Below are 25,339 nucleotides of genomic sequence, written 5' to 3'. Positions count from 1 at the left end.
AACCACTTTGAATAGGCATCCACCCTAGATCAGTGATGCTCAACCTTTTCCCCTAGTGGACCAGTGCCAGGTCTGGTTGCGAGCTGGATGGTGGTTCTGATTTAGTACCCGGGGCCAGTGGGCCGACCATTATCTGGCCACATGGAGTGGGTTGAGCCCAGGCCCACAGTGAGTGGGGAGGGAAGGGAATGGGGCTTCACCGAGCCCCAGGCATTAGATGGGAAGGAGGTGCATCCTGACTCTAACTGGGTTTGGAAATTTGGCAGGGGGAAGGGTGGCCTTATTAACGGCCACTGCTCCCCCGCCACTAAATTTCCTGACCCATGGGGAGCCCCGTGGGGCAGATGTGATAGCTCTGTGAGCTGCATTTGGCCTGTGGGCTGGAGGTTGAGCACCCCTGGCCTAAATCAGTGATTCTCAACCTTTTGCAGATTCAAGGCAGCTCTTGGAAGATGCCAGCTCTCTGTTTTCACCTTGTTAATGACAAAAAAACAAGACGGAGCCAAGAGCTCCGAAAGCCCACGTCCTGCCTGAGGGCTTGTCATCCTGGGGGTTCCCAGGGGGAAACTCTGGATTTCTGCTGTGAATCGAGTTGGCAGCCTCACTGTGCTCACATGCCCAAGACCTGGCAGCACCCTGCAGGAAGGTCTCAAGTCCCAGCTGTGGCCCCTGGGCCTGCCCTAGGCAGCCAAGTATAAAAAAAATAAAGTTCAAGAGCAGTAAGCAGAGTCTGGCCAAATCCTTCTCCCTGGCTGTAAATATTCAATAATGCCTCAATACCTCCATACCTGGGCACTCACGGTCCTGGGGTATTTGCAGGCTCCATGATGAGCAGGGATCTCCAATTTCTGGATTTAAAAAAGTAACCCAAAATCCAAATTTTTCCATGATTAAAATGAAACGCCACTCTATGTGTGTGTGTGAAGAGAGAGAGAGAGAGGTGTTTCATTTTAATCACAGAAAAGAGTGGGTCGGGGTTACCTTTTTTAATCTGAAAATGAGGGATTTTTTTTTAACAGAGAAAACTAGAATCCCTGCTGCAGAGCCACGCTTGTCCACTTACCTGCACAGCCGGGAACAGGTCCCAGACCCCCCCCCCCCACATTGGACCGTCTTAGACTGTAAGAGCGGGTCAACTCAGCCCCGCCCCTCCCCGTTGCCAAGATACAAGCTCCGCCCCCGCCCCGCACGCTCAGCAGGTGGTGCTAGAGAGCCGTCAGTAAGAGACCCCGACCCCGCGTCTACCTCGGCGGCGTTGATTGGTTCTCGCGCCTGCCTGTCAAAGCAGGGGGGGCGTGTGCTCTTAACGGAGAGGTGACGAATTTTCCCAGCGCCCTTGGGAAACAGCCGCGGCTGGATAGGTGTCGCATGCGTTGTGCGTCATGAGCGGGGTGTGGGGTGAGTTCATCTCATTCGCGGGGCTCCAACTCGGTAGCTGGGGTGAATGCGGCAGGTGGAAGAGTCCAACTCCACCGCGGGGGGGGGGGCGCACCCCTCCTTGAGGGGCGCCTGTAAGGGGAAGGAGAAAGAATTCAACTTGTCGGGTCGATGTGAGTGAGGAGTAGGAAAGGCGAGGGGGACGAGCCTATTCGTGCCGCTGTTGAGGGAGAACTGCGGGGGTGGTGGGGAATGGAAGAGTCCGTCCCTGCAGCTAGAGGTGGAAACCGGAGAGGGGGGGAAGGAGTGGAAAAGGCCACTTCTCTAGTGGCGGGGGGAGCATGGAAGAGTCCATCCTTACAGTTGGGGCATGAGGAAATAGGGAAGGAAGGGGAATAGACCACTTGCAGCTATGGGGGAGCTTGGAAGAGTCTATCTCTGCAGTTAGGAGGGGGGAAGCACAGGAGGGAGGGAGCTGTCCTCTTGGGGTGGGTGAGGGGCACAGAGCCTGGCTTAGGTGGGGGATGGGAAGGGCCTGCCATGCCCTGCCCCTGCAGCACCTGGGGGTGGGGATCACACCCCTGCCCCCCCACAGCCCTGTGTCTGCACTGCCACACCACTTGTTATCCTGGCAGGCACCTGCCTTCCAGGCCCTTCACCTGTCACTGTGCCAGGCGATGAGCTCCAAAGGGAGGGTTTGCAGAATCAGTCCCCTATGTAATAAACCCTGTAGTGCCAAGCTGCAGTCCGCAAGTCCACGGGCAAGCAGCAGTTGGGGTCTGAGCGTGTTGCATGAGCTATCGCAGTTCACGTGAGCTGTCATAAAATGCCCTGTGTTTGACAGCGTATAAAGCACAGTACTACATGGCTCTGAATGAGCACCCAAGCTAATGCTGTAGGCCCTGGTGGTCATCTGTGACTGGAGCCGAGCAATGTCTCTGTGAGTCTTGCTGTGGACTTTGCTGGACACGCAATCGCATCTCAAATGACAGAGTGAAACAGTGATTTTGGGTGCCTGAGAAGGGTGGTGACTGGACTGGGGCATTAATGTATGCCCAGCAAATTTTGGAAACTCCCCAAATTGTTTTACTGTACAAATAACAGATGAAGCTTAACAACATAAATCTCTCTCTAGCCCCATTTAATAAAAAAAAATTAGAACTTTGTTGTAAACAAAGAAGATACAAGTGGGACAAAAATGCATAACAGTCAACCTTTTCAGGTAATGTCATCAAAAAAACAATGGATTTGAACTGTGCAGCAATAGGTAATTCAGCAATAGGTAATGGTGATGAATTCACGTATCAGGCTGGGGCGATTGAAACTGATAGTTCATATTAAGCAGTAGAGTTGGGATTAGACATTCAAAAGAGTACATTCACCTTTTATATTGTATCTGTTTTGCAGATTTTCATAGATGTTAAAAATTGTAACCGCCATTGAAAAAAAACTAAGGCTGAAAGTAACACAATGGCAGCAAACCCTCCAGCACAAGGTAAATTTTAAATAGAGCAGATTTTTTGTCTTTTCCTCACCAAACTACACAAATGTTATGACTTCATTATGCACATGACTGAAATCTTGCCCCCTTCAAAGTCCCTTGCCCCCTATAACTACCGATTAAGGAGAAACAATATTTTTCACATTGCAGGAGGGAGGGAGCTCTTTTGGAAACAGGAATTCTCTTTCCAGGATTATAGTTTTGAAAATAGAAGATAGACTTCAGCATTAGATTATTGATTCTTGTTTGGATTTTTAAAATAGGGACCACAAAATTAGTACACATTTCTTTAAATTCAGATCCTAAAAGGAGGTGTATATTGTAACCATGGTAATATATTAACTCTTCAAAATGTGTTTCACTAATTTTACTACTCCAAAGAACTGAAGTTGGCTTCTGGCTGTCAAGACAAGGATATATTAAAAGTCCAAGATGCTCAGTACTGTGAGTGCAAAAGTACCAAAGGTGTCTTAGCTGTCAGGAACAGATTGCAAATGACTGAGCCTAAACTAGAAAGGCAGCACAAAAATTAATGCTAACAACGGACCTGATGATCTTGCGAGGAGGTCCCTTCCAGCCCTTACAATCTATGAACATGCTTTTGTTGTTTACATTATGATAGTCTTAGAGTAAGGGAACAGGAACAAGTTGGTGGGAAGCAAGCTAGAGTGTGAACTTCAGAGCAAAATGACAGATGTGCTGTTAATGCAGGTTAGCTACTCATGTGAAAGAATGTCTATCATATATCAATGATTGCAGAGGAAGAACATGCCCATGGGCAATTACTGCAGAGTAGCCGACATGCTTTAAGATTGTGTCCTAGCTTACCTGGCTGTAACTTGTGCCCAAGTCTGTGCCCTTAATTGTGTATATGCAAGCACACTGAGGTGAGAACTTGATATGCAAAGCACTCTTCACTTGCCCATATCCCCACTACTGTAAATCTTACTGTGTGAGTAACTTTATGCTTAATCTCACAGATCTACTTTCCTGCAATAAATGCTTGCAATACTGGACCTTTAAATACAGAAATTGCTTTGCCTGCCAATGTTATGCAGCTATTTCTGGTGTGGAATTTAAGCACAAACAGTCTTGAATACAGAAGAGAAGACTGTTACCTCCAACAGATGGAATTTTTTTGGTGTGGAGAATTAAATAGGAAAACCCTGTTTGGACATTTGCGGTAGGATTGAGAGGAAGGCCCATTGGCTTCAGATTGGGTTTTGCTTGGGCAGACGCTTTCAAGAATGTGCACCTTAACCAGAATCCCTTTGTAATGTTTTTCTAAACTTGTCTTTGTCTTTGTTATAGACATTAACCCACTCCAGTACTGAATTCAAGGCTGCTGTTTCTAAATGTTTGAATGATAATTAATAGATTTTCTCTTTTGTGCCTCCTTTTCCCCCCAAATTCTGGTAGTTGATAACAAATCACTGCAGTTTTCCTGGAGTACTCCCCAAAGAATTACTCAAGGGATTGAATTACCATTTTGAAATAATTTAAAAACCAGTCTAAAAATCCTCGTAACTTTTAAGCAACTGAGATATAATTGGGAAACGTGGGGGACAAAAGTGAAGAAGTGGGGAATCATGCATTTCAGCAGTGACCCTTAGTCTGCCTGGTCTACTAACCTAGCTGCAAGCCAGTAACAAGTGACAGATCTGCCAAATGCTGCTTGATTACCAGGCCTACCAAACAGGAAGAATATTGGTGATGTTCAAGCAATCTATTCTTTGATTCCCTCCTGTCCTAGTGTAAGATTTTTTCAAAATGAAATGCAAGGCTTGTGCACAAGTAATAATAATATATATGATTGTGGATTCCCACTTATATACATATACTGGATAAGTGCATAAATGGCTTAATCCCATAACACTAAGTGAGTTCCAACTTGTTGCCCATTACTTACATTGTAGCAATCATTGATTATTGCATGTGGGTTAAGTGCATAAACTGCTTAGGTGTATACCATCTTTCAGTCCTTCCCCGTACTCCATTTGCTTTGTAATTGTACTCCAGTTAACTGCATACTGTTACTAACCAACTCTACCTTGTGACTAAGTGCACTCTGTGTAACTGTTCCAGAAACACTGAAGGGAAGCAGCTGTCAAAGAGCTGCTATTTGAAGCCTTGAAAATGACAGAAGCTAATCAGTTTTAAGGCTCCTCTCCCCTCATTTTCACGATTTCTAAAAGCAGCCTCTAAATTGACTCTGGGGCTGTGTCCGTACAAGAACAGCACTTTAGTATGTGGCACTGCAGACACGTCCGTATACATCTGGACACACACAGCTGGACGCTCCCCTCCTCCGTGGTCCCCTGCCCCCTCCTCCAGCCCCCGTCTCCTTACTTACCGGCACGGAGCATGTGTCCAGCTCCCTGCGGTGATGCATGGGGACTGCCTGAATCTCTGAATCTCGCCAAAGTTTTTTGAATCTTTTCTGAATCCACTCGGAGAGCTTCGAATTGATTTGGACCTTTTATTGGTCTCCCAATTTGATTCAGATTCAGGTCAAATTTCCTTCAAATCAAATCAGCACCCAAAGCTCTACACAGCCCTAGTGTTCAGCTCCTAACAGTTTGGGACTCAAATAGCAAAGTTTAAGATTTAGCTAAAGAGGCTTATTTTAGTTTAGTTTCATTGAAACATATTATAAAACACTCCTTTTATTATTGTTCCAAAGATGAAATGTGTAGGAGTACTGTGAATGAAAGCCCTACTTCAGGGTTTTTATACAATGTAGCACTCATTGAAATGTTATAGTGTTTTTCAAAAAAGAAAAAGATTTTTGATAGAACATTGTCCTCAGGAAAAATTTGCAAGCTATTGAGGGGCGCTAACCTCCCCCCCCTCCACCGCCAAACTCTTAAACCAAAGAAGCAAGTAAACTGAGTGGTTGGTGATATATGCCAAAACATTCCTAACCATTTGTCACATCTTAATAGGACTGCTGCTTGTAAGATGTTTTTTCACACAAGTAAGAGCAAAGCAGGCATGTATCATGTATGGCAATATCATCGGTTTTGTTCCAAGTGTGATCTTCCTAGGATAAGTATTAGGATCCTGGTGACAACACAATAGCTGTGTTCAGAAAATCATTCTTTCTCTAATCCCCACTTGAGAAAAATGGGAGAGAGATCTTTCACGTATGTTTCTTTGGCAAGCCTAAATGTTGCCTGCCAGCCTGCAAAACAGTTCTGAAACCTAAAATAATTCAGCTTTTATAGTGTTAAGAGTGATATTGTAATTGTGATAGTCTAGGAGAGAATGACTGGTATTTGAAAGCTTGTCTTACTTTATTCCATCCATGCATTTGGTCCAATAAAAGATATCCTTGCCATCAGCTTTGTGGCAGTGACATTGACCCAAATGTGTAACTTTCAGTGTTCTGTTATTCAGTTTCCATGAGGTGCTTTGTAAATCTCTACTAGCTGGTGTCTATTATCTTAGCTTAAAAATGAGCACGTTAGCAAAATGCAGCCTGAACAGGTGAATTTTACGTTCGCTGAAATAAGTGTATTGAAAAAATACTGCTGATTTGCAGTTGGTGATGTAATCAAGAAGGGGAATCATCTAGAAATTGTACAGCTCCTCGAGATAAATCGGAGTTCAAATGCAAAACCTAGCACTTGAGAGCAATAGTGAATCTCTGATGTTCCCCAGCGGACTTTATATCCATAAAGCAATGAACAGATTATATTCATCTATATGTGGTCATAGTCAGGAGGGACAGATAAAATATTTATATATCCTTTAATAATTCACTTGTAATTTATTGAGTTACCAGCATTCATTTTGCTTAACTGTTGCAGGATATGTGACAACATAGAATATAAATGCTTATAAAAATATTGACATCTAATAAGCTGCTGTCTCATGTTCATGATCCCAGTTGTCACAAGTAAGATAGGGAAAAATAGGCAAATACTCTCTTGTTTTGGTTTTGTGCTTGTAAGTGCTTTGGATTCTGTTGCCTTCAAATATAATGATCATCATTATGATAATGTGCATTTCAATAAAGGATTGCTTTGAAAAGCTTTCTGAATTGAGCTGACAGAACAAAGAATGCAACAGCAGCATGTGCTAATGGTTTGAGACTTGGGCATGTAGTATATACCTATCCCAGGGTCAAGGTACATTTCCCCTCTGAGAAATGGCTATAGTAGTGGGATCCTGAGGTTCCATTTTCCTTGCACTGCAGTGTATTCTTTTGTTTTTTTCCAGGCCATATGTGCTCTGATTACAAATAAATGTTTTTCTAACTGCTAGCCCTGCTAGTTCAGCCTGAGCTCTTAAAGTCAGGGTGAATTCATTATTTCCTACTTACACATCAGCACCTTGTATAAAAAGTTCTATGCACCGAATTAGGCTACCAGTTAAATTTATGCAGTCTGTCAGAGGGGGCTTAGCCCTCCAAGCTCTACAAGGATTACCCATGTAAACTGTTGCTTCTGCCATCCTACCTCTTCCTGTGAAGTTCCCCTGGGATAAAGGGGTCATGGCCATTATGGGAGAAGAGGTCTTGAGGAAAGCAGACTAGAGCTTGTAATCCAACCCCTGCTATTCTCTCTGTTTTAGGCCCTAGAGCCAGAGGGGTCTGTAGAAATTATGAATTTATTGCCTTAGTAAAAAGCTGACACCTCTCTGACATATCAACAGAGCTACTGGGAAATGAAGCCTCTCCTGCTTTCCATGTCTGTATTCTTGGTTTTTGAAAGCGAACATAGAAATAGAAGTAGTATTAACAAAAAACAAGCACCCTTCCTACATAACTACACAACAGGGTATGCTGACTTAGTCTCTTGGAAGTTATAGGCAATCAAATCCAGCTTCTGTATTTATTAGTGTAAACTGTTACCTAGTTTTGAGACAGATATCTCTGTGTGTTATCCAGACTTTCAAGTAAGTTCTTTCTCATTTCCTCCTTTTTTGGGTAAGTAGGGGGAAGAAATTTAAGCTATATCTACCCTTTCATTACAGATTTACAGAAGTCATTACAGATTTACAGAAGTCCTTGTATTTTTTTTTCTTTCCACTAGCATGCAAGCCTGTAAAATATATGTATATGTATATGCATGTATATATGTGTGTGTGTATATATATGTATGTGTGTGTGTGTGTGTGTGTGTGTTGGAAGAAAATGTTTCTACATACTAGTAAGTTCTAAATTAACAGCCATTCAAAAAAAAAAGATCTTCCTTTCCTTCTCATGCCCTGGTGACAAGGTATGTAGCAGAAATAGCAGAGTAAAGGTAGCAGGGCATTATGTTCTCAGTATAGCAACTGGAATTCATCGGGAATTTAATCTGAGCTGGTTGCATTCATGTTTGTAAGATGCATCCCTTTGTCTCAGAATGCTTAGCTTGCTGGCAAAGCCTCCTTCATCTTGGGCCTTAAAAAAAATCATAGGTAGCTATTCATTCCTATATCAGGAGATACTTCTCTTTATCTAAACTAGGGGTAGGCCAAAACGTGGCTTGCGGGCTGGATCCAGCCCACGTAAGGACTTTGTCTAGCCCCTGGCAAATCCCTTGGTCCCAACATAGCGTGTCCTGCTGCCCCCTGGCCTAAGACGGCCTTTTTTCTGTGTGTCCCAGTCTTTCTCTTGGTTCATTCTGCCTTTTGAACACTTCTGTCCTCCAAAAATCCCCTTCTGCTCCCTAAAAACATTAAAAAGCCCAGATAACAGCAACATTGTCTGTTTAGTTCTACGCAGGACAAGCTAGTTCCAATATCCTGCTTTGCAGTCATGCTTATAAGTCCCTGAACAGATTGGAAATAGATGGGGAGGAGGGAGGGAGCATGTTAAAACAGACTGTGTTTACATGTGAATATTAATATGACGCAATAAACCTGTCTGTATCGTTCATACTGGAGTTTATTGCTCCAGGGCACAGTGTTAACACATGTGCCTGGGACTGCAGCACATTGAGCTGGGGTGGCACAGTCCCAGCTGGCTGGATTCCAAGGGGGTCAGCCTGCCAGCCTAGGGCTGCTCCGACTCTGCTCAGCATGCTGCAGGGGGGCTGGCTGGGGCACAAGGGTACTACAGTGTGGACTAGCCAGCAGGAATCCCCCACACTGAAACCTCATACCCCAGCCAGCCCGGTCAGCATTTACGCATGCATTGTGGTGGGGTACATAGTTCCACCATAGGATAGTATTTGTATCTGGCAGTACTGACCTATGGCGGAGTTAATTAGTTTACTCTGACCTAATAGCTCTGGAGACATTTTACTGCAGAGCTAATTAGTCTACTCTACAGTAAAGGTCTCATGTAAATGCGCCCACAGAATAATAAAAGGGAGATCCACTCGAGTAGAGAATTTTGTCCTATATAAATGTTTATTGACACTGTGTCTTATCTTTTGCTTATAATTCAGAGATTGGAGGGAAACCAATTTTCATCATAGTTCAGGTTTTAACTGAATCGGACAAAATTCACTGTCTGAGTACAACCATCCCTTGTTATCAGTCAGGTGCAAGCATATCCTTTTGCTAAAGAATCTGGTAAATTTACTTAGTCTCCTAACGCTGTCGAGAAGCCAGATATTTGAATGCACATATCTTGGCTCAGCACTCATACTGTTTCCTGAAGGGAAGTGGGGTGAGGGGGGTAGGAGCGGGGGGAGACTGGAGATGATAGACTGTATTTTAAAACATATTAATATGTATGATATCTTTAGGAAGCTATTTCATGTTGTAAAATGAGGAGAGGAAAAATAAAACCTATTTATTAATAGCCTTTCAGATTGGTGCAAAGCTTTGAAGATTAGCATATTCATCATAATGTCATATTGTGCAGAGACTTTAATTCTGTCAGGTTATAGGTGGCTCATAGAAATAAAGCAAATCTCTCTAATAATTTTTCTCATTCTCCCCAGGTTTTCAGAATAAAAATAGGGTTGCAATTTTGGCAGAACTAGACAAGGAAAAGAGAAAGTTACTTATGCAAAACCAGTCATCCACAAATCATCCTGGAGCCAGGTACTTTATGTTCATATACCTCTTTGGACAATTCGTCTTAGATCAAAATATTTTTAAAGGTTAAATGTTCATATCTATGGATCACCCATAACAACAGAACAAAGCATTTCTTAAAAGCGTGTGCTTGAGACTCCTCAACCACTAGCATAAGAGTGACATTGCAAACCTTGTGATCATATTTGTTCATTTTCCTTGTGGATTTTAAATCTTGAGCTGCATTTTTCTATTTGAGAGAATTACACAAGCTTCAGGAGTCTTAAGTAAGCACCTTGTAAAGGAGAGCCAGGGAGCATGGGCCCAGAAAATGCTCAATTATTGAGCTAATCTGCTGTTTCTTGCTTTTCAAGAGCACCCTTTTAAAGTTAGATAGAAAACACAGAAGTAGGTAGTCTGTTATGATTAAGAATATTCAAAAAATATTCACAGAACAGTTATAGCTGAACAATATAGGCATGTTACAAAACATACCTGATCCCCTTTGGAACTGCCTTGTTAGAAAAAGCTAAGGCCAGTTTTTTATGTTGGAAAAGACTAGTGATTACAAAACCCTGCAGTTTTTTTATCTAGAAACGACTCTGTACCATAAACTAGTTCTGCCCCATTTGCATTGTGGTCATGGGGGTGAGCTTCCACTAGGGGAAAGTAAAGAGATGGATCTTAGTTTAAAATAGTAACTGAAAAATCAGGCATTAAGTTAAGAAATAAATCTGGCCTGCCTTGCTCATCCTGGCCACCAAGAGCAAGAACAAGGTGTCATGCCATATTGTGGCTATAACAATATTCTCAGCAAGGGTCGTAGTCTACAAAAGGTCTAGATCTTACAGTCTCTAAAAAGAACATTATGAAGAGCCTTTGCTTCAGTAAAGAGCTAAACAAACTGCTTATTCTCTCTTTTGAGGGGCATTCAACATACTGGGGCTAGGGACAGAAATTACATGTAAACCAATGTGTGATTGGAAACTGGTTCAAATATATAACACAACAGAAGTTCAGTGCACATAATCTACTTCAAAGTGGCTGAAACTGGTTTAAAATAAGCCTGGATGGACATAGTATCAGACCTAACTGATTTAAGTTAAATTGGTTTATTGAACTTCTGTGCCAGATCCCCTCCAGGTTCAAGTTAACTCACAGTCCCCCAGTATCAGGGTGGTTAAAAATCAACATTTAAAAATATATATATTTTTAAAAATTAGGGTGTTTTCTTTAAAAAAAAATTAAATTGGATTTTTTAACTTTAAATTAGATTTTTTTATAAGATGGTTTTTTGAAAAAAATAAACTTGTATAAAGATAGTTTAAATTTAATATATGTTAAAGCTCAAAGATCTCATCATGGGATAGGGATAATAACTTCTAATTACATACTGTTTGAGACAATATATTCATGTAACCTTTTTAGAAGTTTTATAAATAGATCACAACAGGACTGGACTGTATTAGGGTCCCAATCTTATGGAGTTCCCAGAGGCTCTTATATAGATTGGTAAAGGTTAAATAAATTCATTCTACCCAATGGGACTCAGTGCTCAGTCTAGAAGATCTCATTAAGCATCTCTGATGCTTGGTTTCAGTTCTCAAGTTCTGGATTTGTGTCTCCAGAGATTGTAGGTAGCCAAGGTTCTTTGGGTAGATGTGATGTCTTTTATTAGAGCAGCTAAATTATTGGAAAAATTGTTCTTTGCCAGCTTTTGGGCACAAATGCCCTTCTTCAGGCATAAGGAGAATTTGTTGTCTCTAGAGATAACATCCTTGTTAACAGGAGTATATGGAGCTGAGAAATAATGGACCTGATGATTAGCCCTATTGTCTCTCTCTGCAAGTTTGTGTACAGATAGTCAAGCCCTTACGTTTCTCTAAAAGTGCAGTTTCAAGAAGTTAAATGAATAAAGGATATCAAACAACAAGAATGCACTTTTTGTATGATTAAAATCAAGGCATCTTGACCAGGTATTTAAATCATGTGGCTGCATTTCTAGAATCAAAAGTAAATAAATGTCTATTCACTTGCTTATCATTTCAATCTATGCAGCTTAGACTAACCTGCAAAGATTGAATCGATTCAGCCTTGGGCTTTTGACTATACTTAGCCTAAAAGTCACAATGTTAAAAGGCTTTTTGGACTTGGTTCCACTTATATTTTCATAATTGACTCCAAACCCAATATTGTTTAAAATAGATACTTTTCATGGAAGGAGGAATAGAAGCATTCAGACTAATTTGTGCAGTCGTTGATTTCTGGTGACAGCATTCCTGTTCTCATGGTTCTTGTGGGTGATTTCCACCCCTTCCCCTCCAATCTTTTATAGATCTAGCTCCTGGAGAGTGCAACTTTTAAAAACCAGAAGCAAGTATATAGCTCTGAAGCTTGCAAAGAGGGGAGAGGGAAGGAAGGGAAAAGGGGGAAGAACCAGAAAAATCTCAATCCAGTTTAGCCTAAAGTCTCAAAAAAAAAAATACAAGGCAGAGTGTGAAAAAAAACCAACTCTAAGCCACTGTCTTAAGTGGCATCTGACTCATGAGTTTTGAATGTTCATGGTTGGCAGTATTATTACCAACATTGCAATACCTATTGTACCACAGTTTTGGCATCATTATGCATAAAGAATTTAAGCCCCTGTGACATTTTGTTAAATTGCCAGAAAAGCTTAAATCAAGACAAAGTGTAAAGGTAGCTAGGATGCTAATAGCAAAGGCTTTGACTACTTAAAATCTGAAAAGATTTCATTCATCTCCACTCTTGTCATATGAGTCTTAGGCTTGAGGATACAGGAACTCTACTAAATGTAAACTTAAGACATTTGTGCAGGTCTGAAGTTTATTTTAAAATGTCTGTTTGGAAAAGTTTACTTTGCAATACATTATTAAATAGAAGAAAAATATTCAAGTGAAAAGTATACTGTAGGAAGAGGTAAAGAAACTGGAATATAGACCTCTTCGGCAGCACTGAAGTTTTAAATTAGTATGATTTACAAACCCTTCTGTTCAGAGTCTGATTGTTTAGCTTGAGTATTCATTTGAGCTAAAACTTGGCACAAGGTCCAATGATAAATACTACTACTTTTGAAAACCTGACCTGTTCTCCATTATGTAAAGCTGCTCAGCTCCCAGCAACTAACATTATTTTATGGGAAATGGGCAGATTTGGAGCAAATTTCCATTTTGAGCAGAATTGGACTCTAAACTGCTTTGTCTTTGGGTTTGTTGTGGTTTTTTGAGGGGTGGGGAGCAGGTTCTAGGCAATGATTAAAGATCAGCACTCCTACTAGTTTGTCACAATAAAGCTAAAAAAACTAAAGTGGCTTCTCTTCATTGTCTGACTTTACCTCAGGATTGTTTATATATATGGGTTACTTTCAAGTTTTAAAAAAATGCAGCTCTTTTAGCAGTGAAGACAAACCCTACAAAAGCCTTACATAATGTAACATTGTTTGAATTTGCCTTGGCAATTAGTTATTTAATTGAAACCAAGAATATTTGTTGTATATCAGTATATAAATGAAAGCAATTTTATGGACTGCAACTATCAGCACTATCAAAGATTCTTCACTTGAATTTTGTATGAATAAGAAACACTTTATGTGACAGATTGTACAGTTCTTCAGCCAAACATGAGACCTTCTTCTAATGAAGACTATGGATCCCTTCTTAGGACTGCTACTTTGTCATAGGTGCGTTAAGACACAGGGTGGTAATGGTGACAAAAGTTGTCATTAAACAGTGTCAGTGGAGTTACACCAATAGAATGAAAATGAATGAGATAAAAAAAACAACATTAAGCTGTAGGCCTCTTAGATTTCTGGCTTCAGCTTGGCTTCACTTGTTCTCAATTGAAAACTTTAGCTGAAGTCACCACATACTCATTTGTATATACAAACAATTCTAAAACATTAATTAAGGGGTTTAAAATAAATCATCTGAATCTGACTGACAGAAGTAAGTTGAGTTTTTGGATAATGCATTGTACTTTTTTCCCCCAGTATTGCACTTGCAAGACCTTCCCTTAATAAGGATTTCCGTGACCATGCTGAACAACAGCACATAGCAGCACAGCAAAAGGCTGCATTACAGGTAAGCTGTTGTAGTTCAAGTGTACTCAAATTACAGTATTTACTTGAATACAAGACGAGGTACCCTCCCTCCAGTTGTCATGCTGGGAAAAAGCCCCTCACCTTATAATCAAGTGTGTACAAGGAAATCTCACTAAATACACTGTCTCTCATTAAACTGTTGCCAAAAGCAGCACATGCTCAGCAATAGAAACCAACTATGAAGTTAATTAAATGCAGCCAATGCAGTGCGTGACTATAAAACGCATGGCACACATTGTTGATGGGAACTTAGAGTAGATAAGTCTAGCCTATATGAATAAAACATATGGTAGTGTCCATTAAATGCAGTCCCCTTCACCACCAACTCCTTCAAGTCATAGTGAGCCACAACACTGCATACTGTTTACCCAGAATTCCTCTGTCATCCCTTCTCTCGCCCTGGAATATATGGTTAATGTGGACCTGCCGTCCATGAGATGGACCTGGACCAAGTTGCTCTGCACCTCATCTATACTTAAATTTTTGGAGGATCCCATGTCTTGTGATAGGGAGACCTGATTCCAGTCATGAGTAGGTGCTAATTAGCACATGAATCCTTTGTTGAAGTATCTGGAGTACACACACACACAAACGGAGCAGTGCTGAGCTGTGTAACCATGGCTAACATGCTGTTGACTCTGCTGGGGCTCAGCCCAATGACCCATATGGTAAATCCCAAGCCTTTAGCTTAGGACTAATATTATGCATGGTTTGTACTACATATAAGTAGGTGGCAGACAGCTGTTTAACAGTGTGTTTATGGAGTACATGTGATCAAACTTGTAACAGTTTAAAAAAAAAAGTTAGCTGTATCAATTCTTGATGAACTAAGTGCGTGGGTACCAGGGAAAAAAGGTGGGGGGAAACAGAAAACAAAGAGCTACTTGACCCCTGCCCCAGATATATTTTCCATGCTGTAGCAGTGGAAGGGGGGCAAATTCAAGGCAAACCTCCAATAATTATATTCTATACCTGGAAAATAATAATAGGTTAATTCTATGAGTAAATGTAGTAAGTGTGTCCTCCTCAATTTTGTTTTACCTTTGCTTTAACTGTTTCAAAAAACAACTTGCACTGCTGGGGGGTGTGTAAAAATATCTGTTGATGGGTTTCTTTTTAAACTTTTTGCTGTACATAGCCAAAGTGAAATTTCAACCCTTCCTGTACAAGCCAAAATGTCTTTAATTCCTTAATTCTTTGATACAGTGTCAATGTAAGTGTCCCTTCAATCTTTGTGATGGTTACATTGAAACTAACTCTTATCCAAAAGGTGTACAGGCCCATCAGTACATGGCTAATGGTCTAACCTGTTAACCACAGTGGCTATGGTTATTTATCATTCTTTGGCCTGTCTTGGTACTGTCATAGATAACCTACTCTCCTGAGAGGTGATTGAGGAAACAGTATGACATACTCGGGTATAAAATGTATGGCTTGTGTTGTTAGCTGTTACAATTTTAAATATCTTGCCTTCACCAATGAATGACTGAGCATTGTTTTGATTAGAAGGTTTTGAACTCTAAACAGTCAAGCGTCTTCAAGCCCAGGAGAAACAGAAGTGTATGAAATTGCTGAAACATTTTTGCAAAAAAGTACTTTTATAGCAGTTTGTTTTATCTGATTTTTTTTCTTTCCCTTCTTTCTACCTCTCTCCAGTTACACTGATTATGGGAAGCTATGGACAGTTTTCTCTGTACAGATTTTCCTCGCTTTATGCTGTGCATCCGTTCCTGGAAAATGGCACATAACTCAAATTCGCATAAAGTATAACAAATAGGGATACGTTCCAAGACTTTGTACTGACCCCCAGACCCATTTCTGTCACATTTCTGGCCCCCTACCAGCTGCACAGTTCAAAATCCCCAGTTCTCTCCAGTGTTAGTGAAGTTCTCTTATGCTTCATTGATGGACCAGGGAGAGGGGTAGGACATAAGCTAGCAGGATGCTTAAAAGCCATAATGGGAATGGCAACTACAGAAACACGTGTTGAAGACAATGAGTAAGGAGCACAGATCCACACAGGAGACTATATTTTGGTGCGCATCACTCCCACAATGGACCGCACCAAGCAGCTGACTGCAGGCTTCCACCACACCAATTGCATAAGAGTGAATTTACCTCACACATAACAGATTTTTGGTATAAAAAGGGTCATTGCATAAGAGTGAATTCGCACATACAGAACCTGCATAAAGCGAGGGAAACCTGTATTGTTCAAAAGAAGGAACATGCCCCTCATCCCAACCTTCTGTTGGTGGCCCTGAAAAGGAATCAGCCCAGTATTTACCCATCTTAGGGAGAATCTCCCTCTTATGAACTGTGACCAAAAATGACTAGCTGTCATTGGAAAAGAAAAGGAACTAGTTCTGTGGAAATAAAGACTGTCAAACCTCATGGGAACCCACAGTGCCGGGAGAGACTATCCATACAGCAGGCAATACCGTATTGCACCTGTGGGAGCTACGTATTAGAACAGACCTGAGTTAGACTCTAAGATTGAAGGCTCAAACCAAGAGAGAATCAGTACTATTGTCTCAACACTGAGACTTAACAAAGAATCCCTTATTCCTATGGGATTAAAAATCTGTTGTGGAAGTGTGGATCCAAGTACCAGAGGTGAACCCAGGCACTCAGACTGCACTAATGCTCCGCTCTGTCCCCGAGGAAGGTCTCCCTCACAGTGATTCCATCTGGAGTTCTAGAGTGGCAACTATTGCAACAGGAGTCTCAAATGCAAGCAGACACATAATTCACCTTGTCATTTGGCACATCACGTATGCTTCTGGAGCTCTGGAATCAAATCTCCTTTCTAACTTGGGTCTGCTCTAATACATATGACACAGCTGTACTAGAAATCCTTACAGAGTGCACTGACTGAAGGGTGGAATGGGTACCCTGTTGAAGTGGTATAGCAGGGAAAACCTGTGAACATCTCAGCTCAAAATTAAATGCACTGAACTTTGTTTTATTAATGGTTGGTGTGGCAGGACTCCGTTGGTACCTGCCACTTTAAGGACAAGCAGCAAGCAGGTACTCAATTGCAGTGGCCATTTTAGCTCTCTGGCCGCCCATATAAACAGAGCAGTTTGCTGCTGGAAGGCCAGGCAGTAACATCACCTGGCTGCAAGGCTGCTTGGAACATCCTGTAGGTAAGGGAAGGAGCTATTGGGGATGGTTTGGAGGCTCCTGGTCCTAAAACTGCGCCCTGCTGGGAGTGGGTGGCCTGGTGGGGCTCTCAGTGGTGCAGAAGCCTCCAGGAAATACCAGGCCAGTTACTACCCCAGTGAAAGGTGGGTCAGGGCACCTTAATAACCCCCAGCTCCCACAACTGGGTGGGTTGCCCCCTTGTAGGGTCCAGAAGGTGGACCCCGGAGAGAGAGTGGGGCTGTAAACTCAGAAACCTGTCTTGAAATTCCCCGACTGGTCAGTGGTGGGGCCAGGACCGGAAGGGTCAAAGGACCAGGGGCCTACTGCAAGGGACACCCAGAGCTGAGGGCCTGGGGTTCCAACTGGCCTGGAGGTGAGGCCAGAGCCTGCGTAGCCAAAGGTCCTGGGGGGAACCACACCCATAAGGGGGAACAGCTCAGGGAGCTAGGTAGCCCAAAATGAAGGCAGAGTAGGCCGCCTACTTGGAGGAGTCCAGATTGGAGGATTCTAGGGCCCAGTGTGGGGCCGGTGATGTTAACAACTATAGATGCCATCTGCGAGCCTTGGGCTGTGGTGCAGGGGAGGAATGGAGCCACAGATAGCGCCCCCTGGCATTGGGGCAAGAAATGGGCAGCCTCCTGCCTAATTAACAACTTAATTAGATAACATCAAGGCATGGCAGGAGAGAAGTGAGGTGGTTGGCCCAGAACAGGTGGGCGGGGCATTGGTAGATCAGCCCCAGAGAAGGCCCCCTATTACAGTTGGTAAGTGCCAGGAGAGCACGAAAATGTAACACGCTTTAAATTTGGAAAAATCATGTTATGCAAGTCCTTTCTTTTCACCAATTCCCTCAGTAATTTCAGGATTCAGCTTTATCCATTTGCTTGTGAGTTAGGTTCTTCAACAGATAAGGATTCTTGGTGCTGTTTGCATCTCATGCAGAGCTGAATGCCTGAATATTTTGGGCATCGAGGAAGAACAAACAGCTAAAAAATAGTTTCAGTCCATTACCTTAAAGCACTGGCAACATGGGTTTTGAAGTCTTCCAAAACAATAAGTCTTGAGGACTTCAGTCTTGGTCACAGTTCACAAGAGGGCAATTCCCCCTAAGACAACTGTAGGAGGACCGAGTTCTGGGGGCAGCCGCGGTGCCCGTTGGTGACCTCAGGACTCCTACCTTTCTCTGGCTCACCAGGCAGCCTCCCTTTCTCATTCTTGCTTGCCACAACTTGTTATTATCTGGAGTAAGGGAAGCTGCCCCAGGGCCCCAGAGCGAGCCTTCATTTTCTAGTCTACAGGCTCCTTATGAACCCCACCTGCCTCTGTTCTGCCCTCAGACACTAATCCTGACCCTCCTACTCCTTCCATGCCTTCCAGGACACTAATTGCCTCAATGGCTATTCATGGCCTCGGACGTCCCCACAGCTGTGCCCATGCCTCACAAGTGTTCTTGGTCATCACTCATGTGGGACACTCTGATCCAAGACACTTCAGGTCTTTATGCCCTTGTTGGGGCCATGACCTTCTTGACCTCTGCCTCAGTTCTCTAACTAGGCCTTTTCACCTAAGCCTACTACCCTGGACCTAGCTTCTTGGCTCCAGCTATAGTCTTGCCCTGTTGGGTTTTGGTTTTGCCCCTATTGGACCCTGGCCTAGGTTCTGCCCCTTTCAGGCTTGTGCTCCGGCTCTCCCTTGGCCTCAGACCTGCTATTGCCCACTTGCATCTTTTGCCCTATCCCTGCAGATCTCACATGCACCGCTGACAATAAATTGCAGGGCACCCAACCTTAGCCTCCTCACTACCTCTTTGCAGTCCACACCCAGTCCACCGATATAAATTATACAGGCAGTCCTTGGACTTACAACACAATTGGTTCCTGAAAATGATGTCTTAAGTTGAAACGTTGTAACTCAGAACCAATTTTCTCATAAGAAACAATATTATAAATGGGGGATTGGTTCCTGAACCAAGTCCCAATCCCCTATTTGCACTAAAAATACTCCAGAATTTTTTACTCGATCAATTATAGATGAGTAATATAGCTACATTAGTGTATTTATATTGTAAATAGTGATCATTGATTTGGAAGGACTTCTTTGAGGTGACTTTGCTGGACTTTTTGAAGGGCTCTTGGTTGGACTTTGATGGGTTCTTGGCTGGAGTCTTCTCAGGAGCCTTGGCTGCGGGTTTTTCTGGAGTCTTGTCTGCTTTCTTAAAGGAAGTGTTCAAGGAAGTTTGGACAGATGTTCTCCAGGGAGATGAGCTCACAGCAAACTTGTTCGGTAGCGTGGCATGGCATCAGGTCAAGCGTTGTAAAGTCAAAACTGGCGTCATAAAGTTGAAACAGGGTGTCAATTTATAAGCATTGTAAGTGCAAAATGTTGTAAGTCAAGGACTGCCTGTACTCAAAAGGCAAGCCCTTAAACTGTAACTGAAACTAAAAGCCCCCTGGCTGTATAACAGCTGTTATGTCTTTTGCAAGCCTCCCTCCCCTTGCTTGTAGCCTGCTTGGTAACTGGGATTTCCTAGACAGTTTCTCATCCACAGTCATCATGGAGGAGCTCTTCCCCTGCCAGCCTGCAGACAGACTGCCTTCTGGGCTCAAGCCTATGAGTTTATGTTGCCTAAGCCTAGTCCCTCCAGGTCATGTGCCTCTCCCCTGCCTCCTCCCACAGCTGCCAGAGGTTCTTTTTTAGGCTTGCTGGCTGACCTGTAGAGCAACTTATAGCTGCTGAGCTAGGAGCTATGGACCTGCTCCCTGGTACTACTGCAGGGCAGCTAGGTCTACAGTGAGCACTCTCTGCCTTATTGTAGTACTGCAGAGCAGCGAGCTCAGCAGTAAGCACTTGCAGCCCGAAGTACCCTGGCAGCCTGTTCTTCTGATGCTCTTTATAGGCAGACTATCCCACCTGGAGTTCTTCCTGCTGCTTTATGGTTTTTCCTTAAAGTAACAGCAAGCCTCTGGCTCCCTATTTCAACAAAAAAATAGTGAGTTTTTTCCTTTTCAGCCTCACCAACATGGGGTTGGAAGGAGGGACATGATCCTTTTTAATAATACACAGCAATTTGTGAGAGAGCTTCTCTCAGTCATCCTTTCCTAGAGGAGCTGAGAAAACTGTTCTTCAGAGGTCTGTAAATAAGCCAGACTAATTTGTTGGACACTTCTAAATTCCCTTGAAGGATTTGTCCCTAGGTGATGCCTCTTGTATTTTGAAGCTAAACTAAAATACAATGGCTGTTCCCTCTTCTCACTTGTTTTCCATGGGTCTAGAGCAGTGGTACATACGATGAAGATTACTTTTGTTTCTAGTAACAACCCCAATGTACTAGACAGCTTCAAAAAAATCAACAAAAGGAGGTTGAGGTACTTGCCCTAATCCAAAGAGCATAGTCTGGAGAAATGAGATGTGAGTCTGAAGTGTGATTGAGCCAAAGCACTTGGATGCAAGTTAGGGACTTGAATAGGTCTGTAATAGTTAGGTTATAGTTTATATTGGTGCCGTGGAAGTTGATTTAATGAGTATTTTTGCCTTTCAGCATGCACATGCACATTCTTCGGGATACTTCATAACTCAAGACTCTGCTTTTGGAAATCTTATTCTTCCTGTCTTACCTCGACTTGAGTTGGAGTGAGGGATGTTATTTCAGAGCAAAGGAGACTAATTTGTGTCAGTTGTGGAAACTGCCATCTCCAAGACTGTTGATATAGTTTATCAAGGCAACCGAGGACTTTTTTTTTTTTAAAACGGAGTTTTATACCTTACATTTTTATTTAAAAAATAAGAAAGCCTGTTTCATTCCGGATTCACATACACACCTTCAGGGAGGTAAGATTCAACCATGGAAAAGATGTGTTATAGAGTACTAATAAATTGATTATATTCCTTCTCTACTTCATTTCTTATGTCGGAGTCAGACATAAGACTGGATGTTTGACATGTGTATTTATTTCGCTTCTTTCTTCTTTTAGTTGAAAAAGGGTTTAAACCAGAATATAAGAGATACTTAGGCTATCAGCTTTTCTACAGTGTTTATCATTATAGTACCTAAGTACTGTAATTGGCCTGAAATGAAAGCAGACAAAGTCACCTTTGCCTGTAATAACACAGACATGGACTTAGTGGATACATCAGTTGCTTTCTTTTTTTCTGTGTAGAAACATTAGCAGCAAACCCTGGGGGCTTTTGTGTGTGTGCTGTTAGTAAAACTATCCTACTGTTCTCCAGCAACCCTCTCTCTTTTTTTTTAAGCTATCAACAAAAACTAATTAAAATTATCAAAATTTGTCTCTGTCCAATTATCTTTGTTTTAATCCTTATCTGTTACATAGAGTATTTTTTTCCAAAATGCCTAAGTGACTTAGGAAATTGTATCCATAAAACTAGTCCAATTCACAGGAGTCTGCATTTATGGTTCTTTATTGAAATGCACTCGAATCTATTGTTTGTTCCACTCATGTTAAAGTGGTTTGTATTTTCTCTCTCTAAATCCTTATCTAGGCTAGTTTCAGGTATGGCATCCAAATTAAGCTCTTGGCTGTTTCTCCAGCCTATAAGGTTTATTGGTCTGACAGGTTGTTTTGGATAGGAATACATATACCCAAAAAAGTCACTTTATTCCAGAATAGTATGTTCATACAGGCCATGTCTACACATATGCTTAGCTGCAGAGTAGACTAATTAGCTGCAGAATAAAGTGTCGCTCTGAATATGCAGTGCTGGTAGGCTGCAGTAAACTAATACCAGCATAAGATGGTACTGGTGTGCACAGAACTATTTTATGGCTGGGTAACTAACTGCAGGTTATACTGATTTAGTTCTGTTGGTCGATTTTTCCATGAAGGATAGAAAGAACTAGGATGCTTCTAGGTACTAGAGTCAGGCCAGGGGTTGGCAGCCTACAGCCCATAGGCCCAGTCCAGTCTGCAGAACCACTAGATTTGGTCCACAGACATGGGCTTCAGTCATGTTGGAGGCAGGGGCTTTGGCTGCAGGCACTCTCTGAGCTGATCTGGAGATAAGTGCTTGTGGCTGGGTCCTGTGCCACCCAGGACCCAGCACCCATCTTCTTGAAACTTGGCAGGTTTCATGCTCTCAGCAGAGGCTACTTACTACCTCTGCAAGTTTCATCCAAATCAGACAAAAAACAACAAAGTTATAGATATTTCATAGATTCCCCATTATACCCTATGACTGGATCTCCGAGGCGGCTCCGAAGCTTCTGAAGCGACCAGATACGAAGCCGGATCGAATAGCTGCCTACTCACACAGGCCTAGTAGCCTATCCCTCGTCTAGGCTGTTGGTGCAGAAGACCCAAAATGTAATGAGGGCCAGGACTTGGATTCAGCTGGTGCCTCCACTGATCTTATCCTCTCCAACTACCCCTCTCATGATCAGAATCTTGACTTTCTTTTTTAAGTAAATCTTTCACTATTACAGTTCCAAAGAAAACCTGCAAAGTATGAATAGTGTAACCAATACAGAGAGACGTCTCCAGATTGCCTCTAAGAAGTAAGCAAAGCAGTTCCCCATTCATCTCAACATGGGCAGCTGAATTAAGCTTGGGGATGACTTAAATATCAACGGTTAGTAATTTCATTGCTCATGTATGGGTGTGTCCACGGGTGCACCTGTGGGTCGTCGTGGGGCCTGCCCCGACCCTTGCGTGGTCTGGAGTGACTCCCGCTCCCTGTCTGCTCCCGCCAAGTCCGCCTGCCACGACTTTGATGATATTGGTTCAGTGATTCTCCTTGGCGGGTGCACGTCCGAAAGCGGGTCTCCTGTCCAGTCTGGTCTGGGGACTTCGAGGGCTCCTGCCTCCCCTACACCCTCGCCCGAGACTCCACACAATGAGTCCCAATAGTGCCCCCCTTTACCTCGGCGAGGGTCGGGGTCTCTTTTCTCCCAAAGAGAAAGTCCTTTTAGCGACCCCGGGTCACTCGGTAAGTCCTGGCCGGGTCCCCTATGTATAGCTGGGGCCCACCGTTCCTACCAGGGGTCTGGCTCCCAACAGTCCTCCCTGGGTCAGCCTGCCACCGTCGCCTCTGGCCACGGTCCGCCCCGGCTGGGGCTGTGGTGGGGGAGCTTCCCCACTCCCAGGCTCCACCACTCGATCAGCGGCCCTAAGGGCCCTCCGCCCCTCGTGGCTCACCCCGCGGGGCCCTACCCAGCTCCAGAAGGTCCTTGCCGAGTTCCCTCCTGCAGGCCACCAGGCTGCTGCTCCCCTGCTGGGAAGCTCCTCCTCCTCTGCCTCCTTCCAGCCCCTGCTGCTCCGCGCCGGCGCCACTTTTGAGGCCGCCGGCTCCTCATGGCACCTGGGAGAGTTAATTAAAGCGCGTGCCGCCGGTCCCTGCTCGGAGATTCGCTCCTGGGCTTCCGCGCCGGCTCCGGCGGTGCCGCACCTGCCCCGTCCTGCGTTCCCGTGCTACCGCCTCCGGCCGGGCATGCTCCGCCCTGCCCAGTGAGTCCCGGGGCTGCCTGGGGTCGGGGCTCTTCCACAGGGTGCTAGGGATGTCACACACTTGGGCAGTTTACTGCAAGTGATGTCTCCCTCTAGCGTTTGGGAGATGTCACCACTTTACTTGCGTACCTTAGCCGAAAAGGAATCAAACCCAAGGAGCAAAGAAGTGAGAATCCAGTTCTACAAAGGAAGAGCCATGCTTAAGTAATCCTTGAATCTGGTTTAGTTTAGATTAGTATTAGTCTACAAATGCAAGCCCAATTGTTTGTGACTCTTGAAAGATTTGACGTGTGTGTGTTTCGGTTTTCAGGAGAACAGTGTTTGACCATGGATTTTTCAAAACGTAGCAGTTCTTAAAAACAGCAGCCACCAATAAGCAGTGCCCAGACTAAAGGAATAGAAAACAGGTTTTTCAAATGGTTAAGTAAAACCTCTGGGAATTATGTTTTGTGGGAGGGGGAACTGCACACAGGTTTGATCAGCCCATGCCCATCAACACAAAAGAAATGGAAAGCAAAATGTCACTGCAACGGCACAGTTCATAGTTAAGCAACATGGATACGAAAAACCATCTCTACATTGGGGAGCTTAATATCAATCAGCCCGCCTTTGGCAGAAATAGCACTCTAATAGAAATGGCTTGAGCTTGCTATAGGCTATCATGTACAGCAATGGTTTTCAAACTGTTCCATGGAACTGTGGGGGTCCACAACAGGTCTTCAGGGTTCTGTGACGGGACTGGAGGTAATAGCCAAGCAGGCCAGGAGGCAGTGTACTGCCGCTGCCAGGCTAGGGTCCTGGCTCTGCATCAGTCTTTAGGGTTCTGTGGCAGAAGTGATATGAAAGGGTTCTGTGACTTTAGGAAGTTTGAAAACCACTGATGTAGAGGCATAACAATGCGATTAGGAAGTATTGAAAGAGCTGCAGTAGAAGCTAAAGGATAAAAGGGGGAAATTATAAAAAAAAAAAAAAAAAATTGGCGCAGCTGGAATATTTGACGCTATAGTGCTTATAACTATTCTGTGTAATTGTAAGGGACTTGGTGATATATCTAGGTATAATTAACTGTCAAAGATACAAATACTGTATGTGGAAGCTGCTGTCTGTGAAACCACAGAGTCTAGCAATTAGTGTCACATGCCTCAATTTGTCTTACCACACTTACCTTTTCTTTTCCATTATTAATCAGCCCTAAAAACCATTCATCTATCACTTACACAGTAATCTAAGTAGATGAGGCTCTCCTTCTGAAATTGTATGTTCAGATTCAGACGATTAACAATGGTATCACACTTCAGCCAGAACATACTTTGATCTCTTTTGCCAAACCCAACACTTGAGTTTCATTTAACATTTCTGTTACTACTCATTATGGCATGCCTCTCTATACTTGGTATATCCCTTTTGGTTTATACAAACGGAGAAGAAGTAGAAGCCTGACTCTCCTGCCCTCCAAAGAATTGAATCTTAATCTTTCAGATACCTCTGCCTACTTTATTAAAACTAGCACTGCAATACTTGGGCCCAGCTGGGTTAGAGTGCAGCATCAGGATTACCCTTGAATTCACTTTGATTGTTTTAGTTCCTGTGTCTTTTGCCAGGACTCTCACAGCACAAATACATCTCTTCCTCTAAACAAGCTCTAGTCAATTAAGAAAATTGGAGAAAAACTCTTGTCTCAAAAGTTGCTAATTAAAATTACAAAAGGGTTGTTGCACCTTCTGAGCCAGCTCTGTAGGATATCTTCTGTAGTTAATTACCCTTCATCAGACTTGG

General features: G+C 43.1%; 1 protein-coding gene across 2 annotated transcripts; it reads left to right on the top strand.

Moving 5' to 3' along the window:
• Positions 1-1,273: 1,273 nt before the first annotated feature.
• Positions 1,274-20,995, top strand: INIP (INTS3 and NABP interacting protein). Of its 2 annotated transcripts, none has more exons than XM_090038866.1 (5): positions 1,274-1,398; positions 2,785-2,872; positions 9,763-9,865; positions 13,845-13,935; positions 20,641-20,995. In XM_090038866.1, exons 2-5 carry the CDS (start codon positions 2,848-2,850, stop codon positions 20,734-20,736), a joined length of 315 nt encoding a protein of 104 aa, XP_089894992.1. In that variant the 5' UTR covers positions 1,274-1,398; positions 2,785-2,847; the 3' UTR covers positions 20,737-20,995. The 2 variants fall into 2 exon arrangements, with proteins under 2 accessions (XP_089894992.1, XP_089894993.1); XM_090038867.1 differs by lacking the exon at positions 1,274-1,398 and adding an exon at positions 1,428-1,550.
• The last annotated feature ends 4,344 nt before the right edge of the window (positions 20,996-25,339 follow it).

The sequence above is a fragment of the Crocodylus siamensis genome, chromosome 3 (genome assembly GCF_052110815.1).
Source record: "Crocodylus siamensis isolate JL-2025a chromosome 3, ASM5211081v1, whole genome shotgun sequence".
Classification (NCBI taxonomy): Eukaryota; Metazoa; Chordata; order Crocodylia; family Crocodylidae; genus Crocodylus; species Crocodylus siamensis.
This window is presented reverse-complemented; position numbering and strand designations above follow the sequence as displayed.

What these genes read in the sequence shown, in the direction of transcription:
- INIP (XM_090038866.1), top strand. Translation starts at nt 2,848, where the DNA reads ATGGCAGCAAACCCTCCAGCACAAG. An exon ending in AGCAAACCCTCCAGCACAAG is followed by an intron (nt 2,873 to 9,762) that starts GTAAATTTTAAA and finishes CATTCTCCCCAG; the next exon opens with GTTTTCAGAATAAAAATAGG. An exon ending in AGCAAAAGGCTGCATTACAG is followed by an intron (nt 13,936 to 20,640) that starts GTAAGCTGTTGT and finishes TTTGCCTTTCAG; the next exon opens with CATGCACATGCACATTCTTC.